Raw genomic sequence first — 21,541 nt, 5'->3', positions numbered from 1 at the left:
CCAACTCACCCTGCTTTCGGGGAGCGAACTCAACGACTTCTCCTTTCAGGGCGGGCTCGCGGGCTTTTGCGGGCGCTTTGTCAGCCTTCTTCCCTCCAGGGCCGGTTGATTTTGGCGCTGGTTTGGAGAAACACTCAGCCGCTCGGTGTCCTTCCTTTCCACCTTTGAAACACGCGAAGGATTTTGGCTTGGGTTTGGGCTCTGTCTTCCCCACTGTTGTCTTTGGTGCCCCTTTACGGAAAGAGGAGGATGACTGATCCCAGGTCGATCTCTACATCTGCTGCTACTACATACCAGCTCTGCAGATCTTCGGGGACCCCCCGTGCTCTGCAATCTTTGTAAATGTCCTCATTCAATCCATCTTTATAGTTTTCTAATAGGGCCACCTCTGACCACCCTCTCATGAAAAGGGCCAATTCGCAGAACTCTTGACTGTACTCTGCCACTGATCTTTGGCCCTGGTGAATGCCCTTCATTCTGATTCTCACCTTCCGCTCGGCTAGGGGGTCCTCAAAGCACGTTCTGAGGGCTCCCATAAAGAGGTTGTAATTTCTCAGCATGTGGGAGTTATGGTGAAGGCCCACCATCCATTCGGCTGCCACTCCCTCTAGGGCATTTGTAACGCACCTCACTCGTGCTGCATCCGACAGATAGTCCTCCCTCCAGTCCTACATGTGGTTCCACACTTGGATTAAAAAAAATCCCAAGGTTTTCGGTTCTCCTCCGAACTTGTCTGGTGAGGGGGAATTTTTGGCTTTCTTCGCCTCTGGGATGGAGCCTGCAATGCTGGGGCCCCCTGGACTGCCGCATCTCTCGCCTGAGATTCAGAGGCTTGAGACGTTCCTTCCCCAGCTTGCTCTTCTTCTCCCCCACAAGCAGCCATCTCTGGGTCTTCCCCGGGGTAGTCTCCTCCCTTTCCAGTTGGGTAAACATACCTTTCCCTGGCCCGGCAGCTGTCGTCGGCATCTCTGAGAAGTTGCATAGCCTGGGTGACCATGAGGCTTTCTTTCTGCTCTTGCATCCATGCCGATTCTCCCTTTCGGGGTCTGGCACTTATTACTCCTTGGGGGGGTCCTTCCCCAGTCCGGTAGCCTCCCCACTCCAGTTGACCATCTGGCTCGCTCTGATTCCTCTTCCAGTCGTAATTTTGCCATCCATTCTTAATTCCCCCCCCCCCGGGTGGAGGGAAGAAATTGTAGAGCCAGCAGCTCCCATCTGGTCCTGATCACTGTCTTGATCAGACATCGTTTGGTTTCAGCCCCCTCAGTAGTTATCTGGGATGGCTGTAAAAGTGAAATCTTGCTTAATGTCAGGCGTGCCCCCGACTCCATTTTCAAGGTACTTTTACTAAAATTGAACTAAATGCAGCCAAGGAAAGCAAGATCTGAGGCAATAGGCGCGAAAATCACATATAGAAAGCATCCCCTCCCAACTGTCCAGCGTAAATCATCCAATCCAAAGGTCCTCCAGGGGTCAGATGGAATCACACATCTGTCAGTGTCATCAATCTGGAATGTCAGGACCTTTGACGTGATAGCAGCTTCAAAGGCACAGGACTGCAGCTAAGATTCGCTTTCGTTTCTCATTTCCTCCCATCCTCCAGCACGCTTCCCACTCTAACAACTTCCTAACTCTCCCTCCCCCCGTTACCATGGCAGCCGACAAGCAAGCATTGAAAGAGTGGAGGCTGACAGTAGTTGTGGGAGCTTTACAAATTCTTTTGAAGGACAAGGTACCTACCACAATATTGCTGGCATCTACCTGGATGACAAAGTGCTCATTCAGATCAAAGTGCTTGAGGACGGGCTCAGTAGTGAACAGTTGTTTGAATTTGCCATCTGGCACTCCATGGACCTTTTTAATGGTTGGTTTGGTCAGGGTTGTCCCTCCCCCCCTCCTTGGTCTAAAGCAAGTTGGTGATTGGCAGGGCAACTTGCGTGAACATCAGAATAAATTGCTGGTAAAAGTTTGTGAAGACAAGAAAACTGCAGCTGCTTCCTCATGTGAAGAGTTTCCCATTCAAGCACAGCCCGAACTTTTTCTGGGTCCATCTCTACCCCTTTGTGAGAAATGTGGTATCCTAAGTAGTCTGGTTTTGTGAGCATTTTGAGAGCTTCTCATACAATTGTGCTGTTATGCATTAACTTTGCATAATGCATTAACTTTGCATAATCTTGCAACTTGCATTAAAGTTACAAGAAGCACCTGCATAAGCAGGTGCTTCTTGTAAGCCAAACAGGAGGACTCGGAATTGGAAGCAGCCCAGCGGATAGTTGAAAGCATTTTTCATCTCCCTCCCTGATTCACACCCGATAATAAGCAAGTCCAACTTAGTGAAAAAATTTCCCTTGCCAAATGGCTCAACATGTCTTTCATCAGTGGCAAGTGGCAAGGGCTACACTTTTTCAACACCAATGGCATTTAACCCATGGTAATCCATGCATAATCTTAAGAGAGCCATTATTCTTCTCTCTGAATAATATGTAGGTTGCCCTGTGGGATTTCACCATTAGATGAACCCCCAGGTAAGATTTTTGTCAATTAAGGCTCTGAGTTCCTCTAGTTCTCCTGGTGTCATGGAGTAAAGTTTAGGTTTTGGCAATTTGGGTCCGGGCAGTATTTTAATGGCGCAATCTGTGGGACAGTGGGAAAGTTTTTCACTCACTAAAAACCTCCTATAGCCCCCAGTATTTTTTTTTAGAATAATGTTAGCTACTTCCTCAGGTTCACTGGCTGATGCCATCCCTCTCCTTTCACTTTCTTAACAAATGGCAGGCGGTGGTCTGGTTCCGCATTCACTCTCCTCTGGGTTTTTCCGGTAGATACTTAATTTTTTTTTCTTTCAGTTAATAGAAGTATTCCACTTTTGTAGCCAAGTGAGACCCAGCACCTAGGTCTCCTCATTTTCATCTGCACTGGTTCCATTATGAAAGTTGCAAGGGCTCCCCCCGCTAGGGTACCATCTAGTTGTGAGAATGCTACAGGGTTCTTTAGCTGCCTGAGCTGCATCCCAAGTTTCTCCACTACACTGGGACTAACTACGCATCTGGTACACCCAGAGTCCAGCAGAGGTGTCGTTGTGCCTTGCGCCCTGAGGAAGTCACCAGTAATTCTACTTGGGCTACCATCAGTATCACAGAGCCACTTACTAATGGGTCATTGTCTCCTTTGCTGTCTGGCCCCATCTGGAGAGGGTGCTTGCCACCTCTTGGGCAGCACAGGTGGAGGCATCGGGTTCTCTCCTGAAGTCTTAAATTGAGTTCTGAGTTAAGCCCCCCAGGCTCTCTTTTGCTTCCCTGGGTTCTCAGTTTCTTCTTCCATCTCGGGATTCTCTCCTCTACTTCCCAGTCTGCTTGTTGGCCTGGAGGCTGCTTCCTTCCAAGTCTCCATCTCCTCTTGTTCCTCTTCGGGAATAAACATGTTTGCAGTTCCCCCGGTAGTTGATTCCTCTGGGTGGACTGAAATAGCAGTTCTGGCTTAATGTCAGTCCCTCCCCAGCTTTGTCTTCTAGAAAAACAAGACTTGAATCCATTTATAGCAAAAAGAATACTTTTACTAAAAGCCAAGTGGTTGCAATAAATCAAAGCCACTGAGAAGTTTTGCATTAAAACTTCCCAGCTAATTTTCCATTTCTCATTCCATCCCCTTGCTATCTTCCATTTGTCAGTCACATTCAAATAAGTTGTTTTGGTAACTGTCCTTGCAAAGGCGGGCTAGTTCTTAAGTGTTTCATTCATTTCCCAAGCCTTGAGATGATGAACTGATGTCTCAGGATGGTTCTAAGCTTAGTGTCTGTTTCCCTGTTCCCCCAGCTTCCTCCCCCTGTAATTTATGACAGCGTGGCATCTAAGGAAGCAGGGCTGGAATGAAGGATGGCAGTTCTGAGACAGCATGAGTCTCAGAGGGCCTCCCTGTCCAGGAAAAGACGTAACCAGCACACAACACGAAGTTAGGCAAAGACCCTCATTGCCATGGCTGCTACTTGCTGTTCGACAGGAGTGCGAGTCCAAGAGGACCCCCAAGTTACTATTTTGTTGATATTGTACAGATTCTCTGTTTACTTTTTCTGCTGTTCAGGGTTGCTGCACTGTGTTTCTGCTCATCTAAATTCAGTTCTTACATGGTTCTCTTGTGGAAGGTTGGGTTATAGCTTTAATAGTGGAACCCTTGATTGGCAGTGTGGTTTTTCAGTACACACTTTTGTTTCTAGTTTGCCATCGTAATCTCTGATGATCAGGATGTCCAGGAAGGATAGTGAGATGTTGTTTTCTTTTTTCCTGGTCAATTGGATTCCTTTGAAAATGTTGATGGTTTTGTGTATGTTTTCTAATTAGCTCTTTTTTATAGTGAAGGTGTCATCTATATATCTGATCCATATTTTGGGTGGTATTTATGGAAGTGCTATCACTTCTAGATATTGCATTAAAACGTCCGCTGAGTCCTGAAAGTGATGATCCCTTAGGTGCACTTTAAATTTGTTGGTAAGTTTTTCCATTGAATTGAAAGTATATACCGTGTTTTCCCCAAAATAAGACCCAACCAGAAAACAAGCCCTAGCGTGATTTTTCAGGATGCTCATAATATGAGCCCTACCCAAAAAAATAAGCCCCAGTTAAGATCGTCAGCCCTTGGGAAGGTGGGGGGTGAGGCCAGCACAGGAGGTGGCGAGCATGCAGAGGCCAAAAGCTTCTGGCAGCAGGTGAGTCTGAGCACTGTGACTGCAAGGCCGGCCCTCCAAGCAGCAGGTGGAGGCAGAGGCATGTGGAAAAAGCATGTGATCCGGCCCGCCAGATGGGCCACGCAGCTGCCTGTCCTGTCACGGCTACGGGCAAGCAAAGACAGATGGTGGGAAGAGGTGGGTGGGTGGCTGCATGGCCGGTGCACTCTTGGGTTGTGCAGCCCGCACAGCACAATTGAGTCCAAGTGCTGTGACCACCAGGCTGGCCCTCCAAGCAGCAGGTGGAGGCTGTTCTTCTTTTTCTTCTCATGTTCTTTTCACTAGACTAGACATACCCAATTCCTGCAACCATTCTTTATATGATTTAGCCTCCAGTACACTAATCATCTTTGTTGCTCTTCTCTGTATTCTTTCTGGAGCCTCAACATCTTTTTTACATTGTGGTGATCAAAAGTGGATGCAGTATTCCAAGTGTGGCCTTGCCAAGGCATTATAAAGTGGTATTAACACTTCATATGATCTTGATTCTATTCCTCTGTTTATGCAGCCTAGAACTGTGTTGGCTGTTTTGGCAGCTGCAGCACACTGCTGGCTCGTATTTAAATGATTGTCCACTAGGACTCCAAAATCCCTCTCACAGTTACTACTATTGAGTGAGGTACCACATATACTATACCTGTGCATTTTGTTTTTCTTGCCTAAATGTGGAACCATGTCACTCATTTCACAACTGCTTCTCTTCAACATGGTGATAAGATAGGGCAAAAAACCTAAAATGTAGAGGACAGTCGTAAATTCGAGGACTGGTCAAAAGTGCGAGGACCAGTCAAAAATAACTTTTTCAGCCCTCTGAGTAGTCCCTGTGCACAAAAGGACTACCCAGAGGGCTGAAAAATGTGATTTCTGACAGGTCCTCACACTTTTGACCGGTCTTCGCAGTTATGACTGGTCATCATTTATGCCCATGGTACCATTTTTAACAACCGTGTCACTCATTTCACAACTGCTTCTCTTCACCATGGTGACAAGATAGGGCAAAAACATAAATTGTGACGATAGTCGTAAGTTCGAGGACTGGTCAAAAGTGCGAGGATCAGTCAAAAATAACTTTTTCAGCCCTCTGAGTAGTCCATATGCATAAAAGGATACAGCAATAGAGAGGGATGAAGGAAGGGAAGGGAAATTAGAGTAGGAGCGAGGGTAAGAGAGGGAGGAAGAGAGGAGGAGAAGGAGAAAGGAAGAGGAAGTAGGGAGAAGAAGAAGAGGGGGAAAGAGAAAGTAAGAAGGAAAGAAAAGAGAGAGGTGGTAGGTGTGAGGAGAAAGATTGCTGTACAATAAAAAAGATGAAAGGGAAGAAAGCCAACCCCAAACAAATATAAAGATATTAAGATAAAGAATGAATTGTTAAACTTTAAAGAATAAAAGAGAACAAATAGCAATAAATAGCAATAATTAGAAACACACATACAAACATACAACGTATTTTCTTTGAACAGAGTATTTGGCCGGTCCACAAATTTAAACAGTTGTAGGAGGTTAGCACCCACCCCTTTCCTAGAAGAATGAAATATTTTGGGAAATATTAAAAAGGCAGAATATTATATTTCCCTGGATGAGAAATGGAGAAGCATATTTTACAGACAAAGCAGCTCCCACCTTCCTGCCCCCCACCCTTTGTTAATGGGCCAGAGGCAGAAAGTCAATCCTTTGTCAAAGGACATTTGCAACACAATAGCAACAGAAACTAACACAATGGGCCCCATCAAGCCATGTGATCCTGTCCACCATTAAACCATCTTTCCAAGCAGTCTCCATGTTTCCAGTGTCTTTTTCCCCACTTGGAGCAGAACCCAGAAGGATATTTCTTCCAACACAGTATTTAGTCATTTCAATTAAATTTACAGTTTCTATATTTCCTTTTTACCATATTTATTCCTCATCTATTTTTTAAAAAAACCAATATTACCCTTCATCCTCATCTCTAATCTAATCAAATTCAATTTTTCCCTTCTATTCTATATTATACCCCTTCGCATTGTCATCTATTTTCATATCCATCCTTACATTGGTTAATTATGTAATACAGTTGTTTAATACAAATTCAACATTTTAATATAAATCAATTAGTTATATAACTATCTTTTTTTGTATATTAATCAATATGAACATGAATATTCCAATTATTTCCATGCAATCCAATTTCTTACAAATCAATTAATTATATTTACCAATAATAATAAACCAAATAATTTTCCCCATATATTCCTCCAAACCACAACTTAACCGTTTCTGCTTTCAACACAATATACAATTAATAGTATCTCAATTATTACAATTCCCTAGTTAAATAGAGCTTTTTTTCTTTTGTATTTTAAAATCTTGAACCTCCTCTTGCCCTAAATTTCCCATTGTTTGCAGTTTTGTACCTACCTTTTTTGGTGAGGAAAAAGAAAAAGAAATCTCTCTGCCTCATTTTGTCATGTTGCAGCTAAGACCCTGCTTTCACTTTCTCTTTTCAGCATAGCTAGGGGGAAAAAAACTTGCTCCAGGAATTTACCTCTTTGCAGCTAGCTCTTTGAAGCCCCGCGGCAAGAATTTAAAGATTATTTTCCCTCTAGCCATCAGCTGGGACTCCGGAGGCAGCAATAGATTGGGAGTGGGCGGGGTAAGCGAACAGCGACCGGGCGATCCAACAGAGGCAGAGGGTGAGGGTGAGTGAAGGCGTGGGGGGGGCCGAGAGAGGGCTTTGGTGACCCCTGTGAAATGGCCGTTTGACCCCCTGGGGTTCTCCCCCCAGGTTGAGAACCGCTGATCTATCTCATCATCTAAATTATTGATGAAGATATTGAAAACTACTGGCCCTAAAACAGAGCCTTGGGAACCACGCTGCATACTTCCCTCCATGCCGATGCAGTTTTATTAAGTACTACCCGGTGAATGCGATACATTAGCCAATTACAAATCTATCTGGTAGTGATGCTGTCTAACCCACATTTTTTTGTTTATTTTCTAAAATTATAATTTTAACTTATTTGTAAATCCTTTGTTCAGCCACCTGATTCTGTTCCTTCACATTTCTCTATCTTTTTTTCTGTTTGTTTGTTTATTTTGCCCAGAATGGTTAAAAATGATTTTTAAAAAGATGATTAAGCAGAGGTCAGAAGCACAAGAAGGAAGTATTGCTATACCTCATACCATACAAGGCACTCAATTTATGGCAAAGTTGAATCTAACTAATTTACCTCATCGACTTTACAGTTCAGAAATGGCACCATATGACCATGAAAGGATATCATTATGGGAAACCTGATTCAAAGAGTAGAAAAGATTGTCAGGATCTTGTTGAAAAGATGGAATTGTAGAATTATTTCACAGCTTTAAAAATCTTGCCCCTTGTGGGAAAAGGTTTGTAGTAAGTGGTGGTGATTATGTGGAGAAGTAAAAGAACAGCTACTAAAGCTCATTTCAAGGATTATTTTCCTGTTTAATTTATTAAAATATCCATTTATAAACTAAGTCTATGGAGATGGGAATGTCACTCCTTTTTCTGTACTTGTAATTTTATGTTTTGCCCTAAACGTAATGTTATTTTGTTAATGTGGGGCAAAATGTTGCTTATAAACAAAATATTGTTTACCTCTGTATTGAAATTACTCTGCAAATAATATAAACCAAATTCTTTTTGCAGATTTGATGGAAGAGTGGTTGCAAAGCTCCCATTCATACCACTTTCTTACATTCAGGGCTTGTCTCATCGTAATCTTCTGGGTGAAGATTGCACAGATTGTTCCTTCATCTTTCTCTATATTCTCTGCACCATGTCTATTCGGCAGGTAAGGTCTGCTTTGAGTTTTACTTCTGTGGCTGAATAACCATAACTGGTAGAAAAACTCTAGAGCAGTGGTTCTCAACCTTCCTAATGCCGCGACCCTTTAATACAGTTCCTCATGTTGTGGTGGCCCCCAACCAGGGGTGGGTTCTAAATTTTTTTACTACCGGTTCTGTGGGCGTGGCTTATTTTGTGGGCGTGGCTTGGAGGTCATGTGACTGGGTGGGCGTGGCTAGCTGGTCATGTGACCGGGTGGCCATGGCTATGTGTATAGGGACTACTCAGAGGGCTGAAAAAAGTCATTTCTGACAGGTCCTCAGACTTTTGACTGGTCCTCACACTTATGACCATCTTCACATTTATGCCTGTGCAGCATTCTTAACAACCATGTCACTCATTTCACAACTGCTTCTCTTCAACATGGTGATAAGATAGGGCAAAAAACGTAAAATCTGAGGACAGTCGTAAATTCGAGGACTAGTCAAAAGTGCGAGGACCAGTCAAAAATAACTTTTTCAGCCCTCTGAGTAGTCCCTGTGCACAAAAGGACTACTCAGAGGGCTGAAAAAAGTGATTTCTGACAGGTCCTCGCACTTTTGACCGGTCTTCGCAGTTATAACTGGTCATCATTTATGCCCATTGTAGCATTCTTAACAACCATGTCACTCATTTCACAACTGCTTCTCTTCACCATAGTGACAAGATGGGGAAAAACGTAAATTGTGCAGACAGTCGTAAGTTCGAGGACTGGTCAAAAGTGCGAGGACCAGTCAAAAATAACTTTTTCAGCCCTCTGAGTAGTCCATATGCATAAAAGGATACAGCAATAGAGAGGGATGAAGGAAGGGAAGGGAAATTAGAGTAGGAGGGAGGGAAAGAGAGGGAGGAAGAGAGGAGGAGAAGGAGAAAGGAAGAGGAAGTAGGGAGAAGAAGAAGAGGGGGGAAGAGAAAGTAAGAAGGAAAGAAAAGACAGAGGTGGTAGGTTTGAGGAGAAAGATTGCTGTACAATAAAAAAGATGAAAGAGAAGAAAGCCAACCCCAAACAAATATAAAGATATTAAGATAAAGAATGAATTGTTAAACTTTAAAGAATAAAAGAGAACAAATAGGAATAAATAACAATAATTAGAAACACACATACAAACATACAATGTATTTTCTTTGAACAGAGTATTTGGCCGGTTCATAAATTTAAACAGTGTTTAGTCATTTCGATTAAATTTACAATTTCTGTATTTCCTTTTTGCCATATTTATTCCTCATCTATTTTTGTAAAAAACCAATATTACCCTTCATCCTCATCTCTAATCTTAATCAAATTCAATTTTTCCCTTCTATTCTATATTATACCCCTTCCCGTTGTCATCTATTTTTATATCCATCCTCACATTGGTTAATTATGTAATACAGTTGTTTAATACAAATTCAACATTTTAATATAAATCAATTAGTTATATAACTATCTTTTTTGTATATTAATCAATATGAACATGAATATTCCAATTATTTCCATGCAATCCAATTTCTTACAAATCAATTAATTATATTTACCAATAATAATAAACCAAATAATTTCCCCCATATATTCCTCCAAACCACAACTTAACCATTTCTGCTTTCAACACAATATACAATTAATAGTATCTCAATTATTACAATTCCCTAGTTAAATAGAGCTTTTTTTCTTTTGTGTTTTAAAATCTTGAACCTCCTCTTTTGCCCTAAATTTCCCATTGTTTGCAGTTTTGCACCTACCTTTTTTGGTGAGGAAAAAGAAAAAGAAATCTCTCTGTCTCATTTTGTCACTGTCAGGGCATCGATTAATCCCATAATTGGCTCTGGGACAAATCACCCTGATTAGAGGATGGATCGTGGCTTTCTCCAAGTTGCAATATTCTGAAAAGAAAACCCGAAGAAAAGTTCTCTAATAAAACTCATTTATTTGTTATAAAGAAAATAAAACACCTCACTAACTAAGAAAGATAATTGCTACATTTTGAAAATAATTTGGGCCGGCTGCTTTCCAGCAACCGGCACTCGTGGCAAGAGAACAAAGGAAAAAGTGTGTGAAGGAATGTGGGTGGATGGACATGCGTAGTAGCTTTTGATAACAATTCTTGGCAAGGTACGGAAAGTCTGATAGTCCAGAAATGATGAGCTCAGCTGGTAAATAAAATAACGCAGTGACAGTCACGTTGCAGCAAAGACCCTGCTTTACTTTCAATTTCGCTTTTTCAGCATAACTAGGGGGAAAAAAATCTTCTCCAGGAATTTACCTCTTTGCAGCTAGCTAGCAACAGAGCCCTCCACAAAACAGCTGAGAGCAAATCAGCTGAGAGACCGGAGGCTGATCAAATCAACTTATGGTAATTAACCTATGCTGAAGCTGAAAGGGCCTGTTTTTTCTATTTTTGCAGGCACCGGTCTATTCATTTGTTTTCTTTTAACACTGATCAGCTGTAGGGCGGCTCTTTGAAGCCCCCCAGCAAGAATTTAAAGTTTTTTTCCCTGTAGCCATCAGCTGGGACTCCGGAGGCAGCAATAGATTGGGAGTGGGCAGGGTAAGCGAACGGCGAATGGCGATCCAACAGAGGCAGAGGGTGAGGGTGAGTGAAGGCGTGGGGGGGGTCGAGAGAGGGCTTTGGCGACCCCTGTGAAATGGCCGTTCGACTCCCAAAAGGGTCGCAACCCCCAGGTTGAGAACCGCTGCTCTAGAGAATTAGAAGCAATGATTGGTGTAGTTTGCTACTGATGGATCTGTTGTGCTTTTTCTAGTAAACATTTTAAAATTTCAACAAAATGGAACACTTGTCTATTTCTCTCATTTCTTAGTGTATATCTCTGTGCATTTTATATTTATGCATGTATGTGCTGGATTAGGAATGGGGGATAAAATTTTTAAATGTTTAATTGGTTTGTGGTTTTTTAAATTTTGGGCCAAATTTATATAGATTTTAATTGTTTTTAATATTTGTATTTCATGTTTTTAATTCTGGCTGTGCACCGCCCTGAGTCCTCAGGGAGAAGGGCGGTATATAAATTGAAAATAAATAAATAAATAAAAATAAAAATGTGTATGTATGTATATGCTGGATTAGGAATAGGGAAACCTAGGTTCTAGCTCTGTTAAACACAGAAGCTGACTGGGTGACTTTGGACCAGTCGTTCTAGACTGGGTGACTTTGGACAGTATCTGGGTTCTAGACTCTTTATCCTATGTATCTGTCTGTGAGTGGTAGATTATAGTCTATTACCATGATGGTGAACCTATGGCACGTGTGCCTGAAGTCACCTGTTTCTGGTGCACATGTGCATGCAACGATCAGCTGGCCTTTCTGCTTGCGTCAGTGCTGGAAACTGGAAGAGCTGGTCTTCCATTTTCTGGGGTGAGCATGCGCGGCAGTAACCTGAACATTTGCCAGCTAGCGCACATGTGTGCGCCAGAAACCAGAAGTACATTTTCTTGCACATGCATGCACCCTGGGCAACCTATTCCTGATCCCAGATGACACTTGGTGCTGAAAAGGTTCGCCATCACTGGTCTATTGCTTTCAAATTATCTCAAACTATCATCATCCAGTGGATCGATTTTGGACAAGGGTGGTTGTCATGATGATGATGATCATCATCATCATCATCATAATCCTAGAATGTTTGTGTCTTTGCTACTGTGTGTTATAATTTTAGTAACTGCCTTTCTTGTTTGGTATCGTAAGGAAACTCCGTTATAATACATTAGGAGTCTAACACCATGTCTGAAAAGCTAGGGATACCGTATTTTTCGCGCTATAAGACACTTTACCCCCAAAAGAGTGGGTGGAAATGTCTGTGTCTCTTATAGAGCGAATATTGCGATGGGGAGGATGTTGGTGCAACAGCAAACAGCCTGCCTCCTCCATGTCTGCTGCTTCTGCCAGGGAATGCTGGAGCCTTCAATGCTGAGCAGCTGATTGGCGGTTGGATCAGCCTCCTGGAATACTGCCAATACTGCTGTTCTAGGCAGCGGGAATTACCAGTGCCTATCATCGCCACTGCCTGTTTGCCACTGCTGATCACTGCCAATAGGCGGCGGCAAATGGCGGCGGTGATCCCCGCCACCTAGAACAGGTGATTGTCAGTATTCCGGGAGGCTGATCCAACCGCCAATAAGCTGCTCGGCAGTGAAGGTTCCAGCAGAGGCAGCAGATGAGGAGACAGGCTGTTTGCTGCTTGTTGCAAGGATGCTAGTCAGATGAATACCAGATGAATGCTGGAAGGCAGAAGCAGATTTTTTTTTCTTGTTTTCCACCTCTAAAACTATTTTGTGTCTTTTAGTCCGGAACGTCTTATACTTGAAAAATACAGTAATTAGATTTATTCTGAGTTCAGAAATGTGTTTTGTTAAATTACTTTGTTAAATGAAGAGCCAGATTATTGGGGGCAATATGCTGACTCTGTAAACTGCTTAGAGAGGGCTGTGAAGCGGTATATAAGTCCTATTGCTATTGCTTTCAAAGCCTATTAATTGTATTGGAACAACTTCAATTCCATACACATTTCCTGAAATATTGAGGATACTATATTTTATGCTAATACAGGGTATGTTGCTTGAAAAGACATTTTACCCAGACTAACTTGGATAGCAGCAGTTGGCAAAATTCAAGTTTTAATTTGATTTGTATGTGTTTCAAGAAAAATTGAATAGTCAAGGTAGTTAACAGTATTAAGTGAATCGGAGCAAACAAAAATTCCAAACTGCAAAATATAAAATACAGATATAAAAATAAATACTGTATGATATACTGTACTATACCACATCATACTACACGATACATATTTGGTAATTGAATGGTGACTTAGAAGGTGGTAACACTTAGCCAGTCTTGGCTGATTTCATGCCAAACAAAGTTAGCTATGATTATATGGAGCATCATTAGGAATTCCTAAATTGAGGTGCTTCCTAAATTGAAAAGTTGTGGGGAGGCCACAAGAAGGCAATAGCAAATCATTTCTTTAACACTATAAAGAAAATTGAACAACTGCAATAATTGAATTGAAATTATTACATCAGTCAGCTTATTTGTATACTGGAATCTAAATCTTCATTTTATCTCCTTTATTTCTTACAGGAGAATATAAGTTCTCAAAATCCCTTAACTGTACTTAATAATTACAGTTTTATTTCTTTATAATCAGAATGGTACAGATTAAGCACACCTACTTTTTCAATTTGTAAATGAAACTAGCAATTATTTGAGGTTGATTAACAGTGTTTGCATATGGTTTGACTATTAAGGGAAAGCTTATTTTAAATGCACTACTCAGTGCTTCTGTCTTTTTACTCCTTTATCAGAATATTCAGAAGCTGTTGGGTCTGGCTCCTTCCCGAGCTGCCACCAAGCAGGCTGGAGGATTCCTTGGCCCCCCACCTCAAGCTGGGAAGTTCTCCTGAAATAAGAAAAATAATTTTATCTCTCTTGCCAATGAAAATATTTTAAAAATACTCAGATTTTATAGAAAAGTTTCTAAAAATATTTGGATCCCCAAGATAATCTAGTAACATATGTGTGTTATGAATTGAACCAAGTTGAACAAATAGGTTGGCTCTCAGTTTCCAGGATGGAGGGAAGGTACTTTCATAAAAATCTTAAAGTCTGGAAAAACTTGTAAGAATACATATTGAAATTAAAGATGGGGCAGGGATTCATATAAAGTTGGTTTTTTTTAAAGACATGATTCCACTCTTACTGATAAACAAAGAAGAATTTCCATTATCCCTAACTATTTAATTTGTCTTCCCTCTTGCTGCCATTTTTCAAATGTTAATTTAGTCCAACATTAACTGGATTTCTCTAGGAATTTATAAGAAAGATCATATATTGTCATTCAACATTTAATATTAATGGATAATGGAGGCTCAATTAAATTATGAGAGAAAATTTGCCATGAGACACTTAATCTCCATAATTATTGTAATTTTAATTTATAGAAATAATTACAATTTTTCCTCACAGCATATTTTTGTTGATTTGGTTTTTGTTCCATTGTCTCAGTGTGAAAGTGGCAAGGAGAAAAACGGGCAAGGAAAAAAAGGAGGAACAGTGTTATAAATGGAAATTTTGTGATATATTTCAATAAGTATACTTCATTGTTGTCAATTGGCAACCTTTTTGATATGTCTACGTGCTTATTGTATCTCCTTTTATTTTCCCTTTAAAAGCTAAACATGCCCATCTCTTTCAGCCATTCCTCACTGAGCTTGGTTTCCAGAAACATTATCATCTTAGTATCTCTTCTGAAACCATTCTAACTTCTGCATGTCTGTTTTATAGCAAGATACCTAGGACTGGACTCAGTAATCTTAATTGTGGTCCATTCATTGTTGAATATAATACAAGTACTACCTTTTTTGATCTGGATACAGTGCCTCTGCTAATGCAGCTGCATCACACTATTTGTTCTTGTTTATCTGGTAATTCACTAGAAAGGTGAATCTTTACAGTTGTACCAATCTGCTTAGGTGAATGTCATCTGCAAATGTTGTGGATATCCCATGCTATTCTAGGCTCATTTAGAAAGATGCTGAAGAGTATTGGGTCCTAGAAATCGCATTTATTATACCTTTTGGATATTCATCCAGTTGCAAATCCATTAGATTGCAGTTCCCCCTAGCCCATATTTAATTAACTTGTGACAAAAATTTCAAACTATCGAACATTTTACTACAATCAAGGTACACTGGTCTACCAAAATATTCATTTCAGTTTTTAAATGGTTAAAAACCATTAATATGGTTAATCTAATGCTGCTACTCTAGAAATAGTACCATTCTTCTCTGGTTGCTTGCAGACTGGCTACTTGACAATCTTTCCTAATAGCTTTCCTATTACAGATGTTAGAAGAAGCATGGAGGCTACAGATTCCCTATTTTTTTGTCTTAGAGGGTGCCCTTAAACCATTCACTCTAGTGATATGTTCATATTAGTGATGTTCCCCTGCGGCTCCCAGGATGCCAAAAATTATTTAATTGTTAATTAAATTAAATTAAATTGTTAATTTAATTGTTTATCCTGTTCTGTATCATCTTCCTTGCTTACATAATATACCTGTTATCTAAGCATGACTGTACTAATCACACTTCTTCCCTCTGGCAATATTTTCTTTTATCCTTATTGTATTTGTATTTAATTTATTTAGCAGCCTATCACACATAAGCCACTCTGGCTTACCTAATTAAAACAACTCCAAAAAATAATCACAGGGCCAAGGAAGCCATAGAGCCCACTTACCACCACCCCTTATTCAATTGCTAGGTTTCCAATGCCTTGTGAAGTGCTAACAGGATTGGGACAATCCAGAAGGTACTGTTCCATAGGACAAATGCCACTGAGAAGGCACAATTTTGTGCTCAAACAATTACATTGCTTAATGGAGGGGTCCTGGAACATGCCTTCTCAGTTAGCTCTAGTGTTGCTCAAGCTTTGTTCTTGTATTTTTTCTATTTACCTTTGCTAATGCTAGACATTTCATAGAACAAATGATTAGCCTATTTACTTGCCAAGAGCCCATCACTTCATTGTAAAACTATTTCAGCTACTTAACAAGAAGAAAATGTAAAGGGAAAAGGATGCCTTGATATGCTATTTTTGTGCTGCATATATGCAGGCAAGCCTACAGAAATAGAAGAAATGCATTTTGTGCCAATAAAAATACATTTTTAGTCAAGAAAGACTAAAACGATTTTTAAACCAATTCATACATCCGGATCAAAATGGTTTTCTACCTAAGAGACAAATTAAAGATAACATGAGAATAATTCTGAACACCTTGGAGTATTATGAAGTAGATCCAGAGAAGTAAATGGTGTTGAACTTCTTAGATGCACAGAAAGCGTTTGACAATCTGAATTGGCAATTTATGCTAGAACAGCTAAAAAAGATTTAAGATTTAAACCAATTTAAGTGGCCCGGAGAAGTCTTTATATTCTACATGTAAGGTTCTGCTACCCTTGATGGGGATATTATTTCCTTGATAATCTCTCAAAACTAATATGGCTACACATAAGCTTCCGCTCGGCTCCATGTGGCACCGATCTCTGTGGGATCTGCCAGGATACGATTATTGTTGCTGACCCTGTATCTACTTCCATCTGGCAGAGAGATCCCGCAATATGGATGGTAATGTAAATTTTACTACTTCCCGGAATTCCGGTTTGATTGCTCACCCTCTCTAAACGACGGGCGCCATGTTAATAGTAAAACACTCGTCTTCTGGGGTTCGTAGTCTCAGCGGGCCACACTCCCCCCCCCATTACAAATTGAAGTCTGTCTTGTTTGGGGGGCAGGCAATGCGGCACGGCAAACTTTTTTTTATTATTATTATTATTATTATTTTAAAACATAAACATAAAATACTAGCCGCCAGGAGGTTGCCCAACTTCTGTATCTCTTCCATCGATCTGTTTGACGATTTGGCGGCTTCCGCGCCTCTACTGCTTTCTGTAGCGTTAATGTTGGTTTTACCAATAATCATCTCTGTAACCGAACATCCTGAACCCTACAGACCAATCTGTCTTCAAGTACTTCATCTAGGTTGCTAAATTCACAACAAATAGCTGGTTTCCGGAGGGCTGCCATGTAACAGCTGATAGACTCACCCTCTGCCCGGTGCCTATGGTAAAAAGTGTGTCTTCTAGCAATACAAGATGGTCGGGGAGCATAATGTTCCTGCAATTTGCTTAATAATATGTCCCAAGAAACCGTCTGAAGGGGTTGAGGCGCAATGAGAGCCCTTGCCATCTCAAACACTTCTTTTCCACAAATGCTCAAGAAAAGCGCTCATTTACGATTGTCTGTGATATTTGTATAGTCATTAGCTTCCAATATACAGTAAAAAAGGATTAAATAAGAATCCTACGTCTGTGTTTCAGGTTCAAATGGTGCAAACTGTGGTGGGTTAGCCCTTCTCTTTCCAAAACAGTCATCACTCACGCATGCCCCTTTTATCTCTACGACCTCTCAATCAGCAGTTCTCTATGTTGGCTCAGAGCCCAGCATTTCCTCCTTTGTTGCCAATGAAATGTGCGTGGAAACACAGACGAGGAGCCAGACTTACAGCAGCAATGTTTATTTAAGATAAAGATTCATTATAAACCAACATGCAGTTCCCTGCTGACAGCCTCTTTTTATAGGAAACTCTCAGCCTTTAACAATAATTCGTAAGATTTCTGACCTCCGGGTATTTCGCTGCGCACTCAAGACCCTATTGTTCCGCCAGGCTGGATTAGCAATATAATTTTAAATTGGATGTTTTAAATTTTTGGGGTTTTAAATTAAGCCAAATTTATTTAATATTTTTAAATTATTTTAAATTGATGTTTATTCTGTTTTTAATTAGGCTGTACACCGCCCTGAGTCCTTCGGGAGAAGGGCGGTATAGAAATAAAATTATTATTATTATTATTATTATTATTATTATTATTATTATTATTATTATTATTATTTATTGGTTCGATTTATATGCCGCCCTTCTCCGGAGACTCAGGGCAGCTTACAATGTGTTAAGCAATAGCCTTCATACTTTTGTATATACCTGCTTAGTAGGGCTTTCGCCCCCCCCCCCCAGCGGTGTTCTTTTTATACAAAGTCAGCTTATTGCCCCCACAATCCAGGTTCTCATTTTACCTACCTCGGAAGGATGGAAGGCTGAGTCAACCTTGAGCCTGGTGAGATTTGAACTCGCAGTAATTGCAGGCAGCTGGCAGCTAAATGCTACTTAACAGTACTTTAATCCGCTGCACCACCAAGGTTCTTCATAACTTTAAAATACGTCCCGCACTTGCGCAGCAGAAGAAAAAGTCTCTGTTCATGCCTGCGTGGACATAACAATGCATTATTATTGGTGTGGGAGAAAATTAAAGAACATTATTTGAGGATACCAGTTTGGCTTTCAACAATGGAAGCATTGATTCACCCAAATATTATTAATATGGGAAATATTGTCAGCTATAAAGATATCTTGAATGAAGAAGTGGGACTTAAAAGTGGGTATTTTAAATTTCTGGGATTTTAATTGGAGCCTAATTATTTAATGATTTTAAATTTTAATTGTTGTCGTGTTTTTTGTGTTTTTAAATAGGCTGTACACCGCCCTGAGTCCTTCGGGAGAAGGGCGGTATAGAAATAAAATTATTATTATTATTATTATTATTAAAACAAAAGAAGAAATGAGTAAGCAAGGGATCAATATAACGTGTTACTCACATGTCCAGATGCAGTTTAGATATGAGAAAGATGCTAAGTTACAGGGTTTTTACAAAGAATTAACGGAGTTAGATAAAATCTTAACAGGAACAGAAGAAATGTATAAATACTTATTAGGTATAAAAATGGAAGAGGAACAAGTAAAAGAGACAATGATAGCATGGGCAAAAAACTTTGTTATACGATACAACTAGATAAATGGCAGAAACTGTGGGACAGGAATTATAAATTAACAATATCAACTGCATATAAAGAAAATTTGTATAAGATGTTTTACAGATGGCATCTACCATCGGCAAGGTTGGCAAAGATGTTTAAGGATAAATCAACTAAATGTTGGAAGTGCCACCAAATACCTGAATCTTACTATCATATGTGGTGCACTTGTGGAGAAGCAAAGAAGTATTGGACAAAAATTAAGATATGGTTGGAAGAGATGATACAACAACATATTGAGTTGAAACCAGAAATATTTCTGTTAGGAATCTTGCCTGAAATATATAATAAAGAGAATGTATATTTAATTATTCATGTATTAACTGCAGCTAGAATTCTGTTTGTACAACATTGGAAAAGTGGAGCTATTCCTATTGATGAGAAGGTGATAAGGAAAATATTAGAATGTGCAGAAATGAATAGATTAACATTAGCAATCAAGGAGAAAAAACAAACTGAATATTATATGATATGGGAAGTATTTTATCAATGGTTGGAGGATAAAAAGTTTGGAAATGAAGGCTAAAGAACAAGCAGAAAATACATCGATATAAATAAGATGAAAATTGTTAGTATATGTATGATGAGAATAATGATGTTTAATGTTAATATGGTATCACTAGAATGTATTAAGAAGAAAAGGGAGAGCTTTACAATGTTTAAATGTTTAATATAATATTAAGTCTAGAGAAATAATGTTAATGTGAATGATGTGGCAAACAGTGAACAATGTTGCACAGAGATGTTTGTACCCAGACAACACACTGCATAAGGAAAGATGGAATGTTTATCTTTGTAATTGAAAAATAAAAAACTGTTTGGTCTGCAGTTTGTACTGAGTCTGAAGTCTAAGACAGGAAGGACTTTATTGATCTATTTATTGATATTGCAGAAATCAAATGGTGATTCAGTAAAAATGTTGACCTTATCATAAATGAAAGGCCAGTTGCAAGTGTCAGAAGGTTCTTCTAAATTAATATTCTAGGCAAAGACAATTTGGGAATATAAACTGCCTCATTAGAATGGGAATTGAATGAATTCCGCTACTGAATACCACTACTACTAGCTGTTCAAAACTAATCTGAGACATCTGTGATTCCACAGTATTGGCTCCATTCAATAGCTGTGCTGATATTTCTTAAATATATTTAAGCATTTTGTTAGAGGAAACACTGGAGCTTGGAGGGGAAATGCCCTGCTTTCCTGTTCCTGCAAGAGTAAGAGTAATCATAGCTCGGAAAAATAGTATATGCCAAAATATAAATACAGAACAAAGTACTGGGATTGAGTATCTGGGACATTTTTTCTCAAAAATACATTTTGACCTTGCTATCCTATCCCCTGGGGATTACAGTATTTATTATAATAAGTAAAATTATGAACGAAATAGAAACAGTGATTTTGCACATCTAGAGAAGCCATAGAGAATTATGAGGCTAAATTGACAAGGAAAGGGTAAAATTTGTGACTGACTAAATATTTAACCCGAATTCCTCTCCCTTCTCGGGAGGACGGGACTCCGCCCTCGGTGCAGGCACTCTTAAAGTCACTTGTTGCCTCAGCAAATATACTCCTGGACGACGAAAGGCTCCTAGCTGTGGGCTGTTCCTCCCATGGTTTCGCATAACCAGCCAATAGCGTGGGAGGCGGATTCAATGTGCAATCCTAAATGTGAGGCAATACCTGGACTACGAATGCCCCTTGCTCTTTTTTGCCCCATTATAGGGAGGGGCTTTCCTACAAAAGGAGTGGGTGGAGTTGTAGAAAGGAGTCAGAAGGCTCCTTCCACATCAAAGGGCGATTCTCGGCGCGCAGGTGCAGTATCTGAAATGTGAGTATGAGCGATGACTAAAGAAGCAAGGGTGGTTTACGTATCCGTGAACAGAAATAGTTCCACTCAGTTTGAATTGAGATCTGAGCAGAAGGCTGCTGCTTTCCCGTTCATTGTGGACAGGGCGGTCTCCCAGTCGAAGTAAAGAGAGAATCGGGAGTGGGGTTTTTTTGTTTTTGTTTTTTGCAATAGATTATTCCTACTGATTATGGTTACACCCGCACATACGCTGGTACAGAGCAACCCAGCATCTCCCTGTCCAAATACGGTTTTTTTTTATTTGAACTGATCCGCGCGCAGGAAGGCGGTTCTACTCTCCGATTAGAAAAAAAGGGAACCTCCCCTCCCCCACCCCTGCTGTGAAAAGTAGATACGAAAGGAACGCGCTTTGTTTTCGTATTCGTTTTGGAGCGAGTATTTTTTGATCAGAGCGGGATGTGTGCAAAACAATTTTCTTTATTCCAGTTGTCGGAGGTATTTCCATTTCCCAAGATGGTTTTAGGCCTGAGGTTTATAAGGCTGGGCCTGTTTCATTTCCGCCCTGTTTTTTAAAGCTGCTTTCTGAACCGCAATTAATCTTACATTACCATTGTGGCCTCCTAGCAGTATGTGCAATTTACTGACAAATTTACTGATTCTTAAATTGTTGATCCATTAGCTGCGCGTGCGCAGAGAGTGTGTGTGTGTGTGTGTGTGTGTGTGTGTGTGTGTGTGTGTGTGTGTGTGTGTGTGTGTACAGGTAGCCC

At 40.2% G+C, this 21,541-nt stretch overlaps 1 protein-coding gene across 4 annotated transcripts in view; it reads left to right on the top strand.

Annotated features, from left to right (window-relative positions):
- Positions 1–21,541, top strand: part of LOC139314897 (calcium load-activated calcium channel) — a 188,552-nt gene that overhangs the window by 61,617 nt on the left and 105,394 nt on the right. For 2 of the 4 annotated variants that reach the window (XM_070940876.1, XM_070940877.1), the window contains exons 6-7: positions 8,367–8,511; positions 13,840–17,910. In XM_070940876.1, coding sequence (XP_070796977.1) covers positions 8,367–8,511; positions 13,840–13,938 — 244 coding nt within the window. In that variant the 3' untranslated portion in view covers positions 13,939–17,910. Of the gene's footprint in view, positions 1–8,366; positions 8,512–13,839; positions 17,911–20,597; positions 20,796–21,541 lie in introns of those variants that run through there. The other 2 variants (XM_070940873.1, XM_070940874.1) reach the window with 2 other exon arrangements.

This window comes from Pituophis catenifer, unplaced genomic scaffold (genome assembly GCF_029215685.1).
Source record: "Pituophis catenifer annectens isolate HBS135680 unplaced genomic scaffold, rPitCat1.0.hap2 SCAF_3, whole genome shotgun sequence".
In the NCBI taxonomy this organism is placed as follows: domain Eukaryota; kingdom Metazoa; phylum Chordata; class Lepidosauria; order Squamata; family Colubridae; genus Pituophis; species Pituophis catenifer.
Note: the sequence above shows the minus strand (reverse complement) of the source record. Positions and strands in the feature narration are given on the sequence as shown.